Consider the following 4792-nt stretch of genomic DNA (forward strand, 5'->3'; position numbering starts at 1 on the left):
ACCTTAATGGATGCAGGGACCAGCCTCTTCACAGAATACCGTTTTACAGTTGTGTTAGTGTTAAGGCTTAGAAGAGGAGAGAATTTGCAGGTGAAGTATGTATGAATAGTAGCATTTTACAGTGAAGGCCAACCATCAGGAACTGCAGAGGAGGATATGCTCCTCCATAGATCTCGGACGATCTTATTTTAAAATTGCTAAAAAGAAGTGGCTTATGGGTGAAAGAGGGCACATCTACTTTAATGAAAGCAATAGACTCTGCACATAAACATTTCTAGAAAAATGGATTATACGAAACCTGACCGAACTGCAAACAAAAAAGCTGTTGTCCTTAGCTCAGTTGTCTAGGGAAATAACTAAGGACATTTTTTCAGAGACCTCTTGCTCTGAGAGAAAGTTACACACATACAAGGGAGAATGTTCTCCTGCAAGTCTTCATAGGAAAACACAGGTAATTGACTATGGCCTACTCCAAAAACAGACAATCTGATCAGAAATGTGTTTAAGACACATCCCTCCCTGGTCTTACAGACCCACCTTTCCATATGATGCAAAAGAATTCCAGACAATGGATGACATATTTAAAATATTTATTTAAAACTATAAAATATTTCATAATGTCTGCCAGTGCCAGATGCAAAAGTCGGCATAAGCTTAAGTCCTAGTGTTCAAAACTGTGATGTTCCAAGGTATAATTTAATACAAGATTGTCACATGGCGCTGGAAGCTTCAAAACATCGCTGAGAAGTATTGGACTGAAAGCCAGTGTGATCTGCTGAAGGCAAGAATTCCAAGTTCTTCCTGCGCAAAACCAGATTTTTTAGTTTAGTGTGTCTTGAACAAAGCTTTTTAAAATATATTAGCACGATTGCTTGGTGAGGAAATAATAAGCTACAGGATTTTTTTGCAATAAGCCTCAGCTGTGTTTTAGTTTTTGTTATCTTATATGCAATAGAAATAGCACTTTTGTGCCTATCTTCAGGTGCCAGGCAGTGTATTCTGTGCTCTGATTTTCTAGACAGGGTTTCAGATGTCCCATAAAGACACAACAGTACCGATGCTGGTGGGAATTCGCTGGAGACTTGTTCTTGTAGAGCATGAATAAAAAAATCTACATACTGTGTGTCATATGTCAATAATCTGGGGTTTGTTTGTGAAATTTACTGTTTTAACTCCTGCCAGCTGCAAAACTGTGTTAATGTGAACATGATCCAGCCTGTTTTTATCAAGGTGCAAAAAATGAACTTCATTACCTGGAATGGAATGAGAATAAACATGTAAATGGTTGAATAAAATATTTATTTATTCAAAGACATAAGTGAATCAAAGCAGCACGCTGACTTGCTACTAGTTCTTGTACAAATGTATACTAGCTCTACAGATTGCACAATATACGATATTCTAAACAATGACATAGGGTTTTTTTTAATTGAGTTATAGAAGCAAGAAACATTGAGGCATCTAATTGAATTAAATCTGGTGTAGCATGATGTTTCCTAATGATTTGATGATATTACTTTGTCATGTTGCAGCCCCCCTCCTCATGCATTATTCCTCTACGGAATACCGCACTAAGTGCCTAGAATCAAATGTGAAAGCAGAATGTAGGTGAACACCACAATGTCAAAAAAAACCCTCCAAACTTTGAGGTTGTTCCATCAGCATTCCTATTGATTTCTGCAGGACTGTGATCAGCTTTGTGCAACCTCTGTTGGAAGTGGGACTACACAATGACACTTCCACAGGTCCCTTTAGCTGGCGAAATCACACAGTTCAACACAAGACTGTCTCCTTAGGATCCACAGGGGCAGCAGCCGAGATGGTAATGTTAAAGCAAACAGCTACAGGAGGAGACTGTAACTTTCACACAGAACAAAGCAGCTCACCTGGGCCTAAAATCAAAGCTCCTCCCTGCTGAGCGGGGTCTCCTTGAAAATCAAAAGCCGGGCCAGTCATTGCTCTCCACATACTCCTAATGCTTCCCAGGAGCATGTTTGATTTCACATGAGGGCTCCGCACTAAACAAAATGGCAAAATACTTGTCATCTAGAAATACAAAAGTATATGAGGAGAACAAGAAAATCGAACAGCTGCCATGAATAGTGTAGAGTTTCCCAATTATAAGTGTTTTGACAAAATATATAGCCTACAGGAGATAGTCTGGTGGACAACTCCCTTCCTATTTACATTGTGATCATACCATTTTATCAGAGCATTCTTTTGCTTTCACCAAACAAGGTGAGAAAATTCTTCTTACCTGATACGTTATTGCCTTCACCTCTTTTCATGCCAAGCGTTTTATAAATTTCCCTTTGTGGATCTACATACATTTCGTGTGTATACCCAGTTAAACTGCAAAAGGGCTGCAAAATATATGCATACAAAAAAAGTAGTACTTTTAAGGTTAAGACAGTAATCAGTTAGGATCTACTGACAGTGGGAAAAAATACTGCCACCCTGCTACCCCACCCCCTCAGTTTGGAAACCTATGGATTTGTCATGTTAACTTAAAGGCGAAAAAATTTTAAGCCCCGAAGGCTTTTACTAAAACAAGCTTCCAGTGAAATCAAGATATTTCCTTAGGAGGCCCCAATGGTTTTTAAACTGAAAGTTTTAGTTACTCGCTTTATTCGTGTACTGCTATTAGAATTGCTTCATGAAAAGGAATATTGTCCTCTTTTTCTGTGGTTGTGTATGACCACCTTTTCACTCAGAGTGAAATCCCTCAATGCAGATGATTAAGACACAATAGAGAATACAACATATTTAATGACTACTTTATTTACCTTGATGTGATGATAAGATGACTGTCCAATAACTATAAGCCTCACATTTGCTTCCTAGAACAGAACATGGGTATTGAAACTGTAAAGAGAAACTTGGTGTTTCCGCATGGCTGCAAAGCATTAGAAAAATCTGGTGTCCTGAGTTAATGACCACAGTGCACTGAGTTAAAATTATTTGAAATTAACATCACTTACATGTTTGGAGCCTGCACCTTTGTCTATCACCCACAGGTAGCAGCTACATTAATTTATTAAGTGAAAAATTACTTTTAAACGTAACTTTTAAGTTACAGATGTGTAAACTTTAATCTTTCTGTAGCATTAGTAGCATCATCTTTTCAATTGACTGCAACGTGCTATGGTTTTGGAAATTCAAAATCTTCACTGAGTTGCACCTGCATCTGAAGAAGCAGCATGCAAATACTGGTGTACACACATCTGTGATTTATATATACTGATACTCATTAATAGATATAACTTGCATCTGCATGTACTGCTGTCTTTTGCAGGTGCAACACTAGGCCTGAGTCTAAAGTAGAGGCCAAAACTTAACATTCATTTGGATGCCAGTAAAGCAGTTAATAAAATGTAATGTTCTTTTAACATTAGAGTATAATACTTGCCATTCTTATATAGAATCATTTTGCTTGTTATGAAAAGAAGCCCTCCTAAAAACAGAATACTCACACTAAGAAAAGCATGGATGGTTTTGATTTTGGTTTTGAGCAGCCAAATTAGGAAAATGTCGTTCTGAGTAACACTGATTGAGCAGTTTAGAAAAATCTGTCCTGAGAAGGCGAGCTGCCAAAGAAATTGTCCCTTTTCATCCCCAAATTTCTAGTCCATCTAAGGCTTGCTGTCAGCAAGGAGCTGAGTCTCTGTCATCAGCTGTGCTGCTGTTAGGAATAAAATATGACAGAATTTCAATCGGCAGCCTAAAAGAGACAGATTGACCTTCCACATTTAGCAGGGGATCATTGTCTTTCTCTGGTATCTCCTACCACCCAACAAATACCCATCCATAGCAACCCCTGCCCACTCCATTTCTCCATTCTGTCACTATGTCACTCCTGTTTGTGCAGCTGCCTGGAGAACAGGTCACGCAACTGATGCAGCTTACAAATAACCATCGAAAAAGAGACTATTTTTAATCCAGATCAATTTTCTGATTCTGTTCCATGCACAACCATCAGTCAGCTGTACTGGCATAATGGAAAGGGCAGTAGTTAGTTAGTAGTCAGGAGAAGACAGCTGCCCAGGGCACTTACTAATACCAAAAGAAATGCCTGTCAGATGTTGTCTAACTGTTCAGAACACAGCAGAAAAAAACAGCATTACTTCTCCTAGCAGGGCAGGAGAAGTAATGCTGCTCCAACAGAGCATGTAGTGCCGTAAATCCTTTCCTGGGTCTCCTAGGCAGATACATTATGGCTATTGTAGCAAACAACGAAAGTGCTAGCTTTCTTCTGAGCCTTTTTTTGATTCCTCAAAGGTTTAAGCCTCATGCAAGCCTGCAGTGGGACATAACAAATCTGATCGACTACAGCAAACTCATGTACATATTAAGGGCAGAGTACTTACTTGTAAAAATGCCTTGGGGACTTTTGCCAGGTCTTCTACATACTCCTTACAAGTGTAACATAAAAAATTCTGCAACATAGCCAGGTGGATGTGTCAGAAACAAACATAGTTGCATAGCAATGAAGCATCAGATTCTGACTTCAGGCACAAACCATTTTGAGGTGATCAGGAACTGGGAATAGGAAGGATTAGAGTTCTTTGCAGTCACCAAATTTGGATTAGGATCCTGGCTTAATCCAAGCCTGAACAGGGACACTGGGCTTGGGGCCTTGCTTGGGCCTCACTGCCCACAGGGACCCGGATGAGCTTGAAAAGTGGGTCCATGTGAACCTCATGAGGTTCAACAAGGCCAAGTGCAGGGTCCTGCACCTGTATGAGTACGGGCTGGGTAACAGAGGGATGGAGAGCAGCCCTGCTGAGAAGGA

The 4792-nt window shown here is 39.7% G+C and overlaps 1 protein-coding gene across 1 annotated transcript; it reads right to left on the reverse strand.

Moving 5' to 3' along the window:
- Positions 1-1125: 1125 nt before the first annotated feature.
- Positions 1126-4436, reverse strand: AAED1 (AhpC/TSA antioxidant enzyme domain containing 1; the record flags this gene model as incomplete). Its single annotated transcript, XM_010292514.1, has 5 exons — positions 1126-1253; positions 1887-2018; positions 2258-2363; positions 2787-2840; positions 4368-4436. Coding segments are annotated over 5 exons (489 nt in total), but the record flags the coding sequence as incomplete, so codon positions are not given.
- Between the last annotated feature and the right edge of the window lie 356 nt (positions 4437-4792).

This window comes from Phaethon lepturus, unplaced genomic scaffold (assembly GCF_000687285.1).
Source record: "Phaethon lepturus isolate BGI_N335 unplaced genomic scaffold, ASM68728v1 scaffold57088, whole genome shotgun sequence".
Classification (NCBI taxonomy): Eukaryota; Metazoa; Chordata; class Aves; order Phaethontiformes; family Phaethontidae; genus Phaethon; species Phaethon lepturus.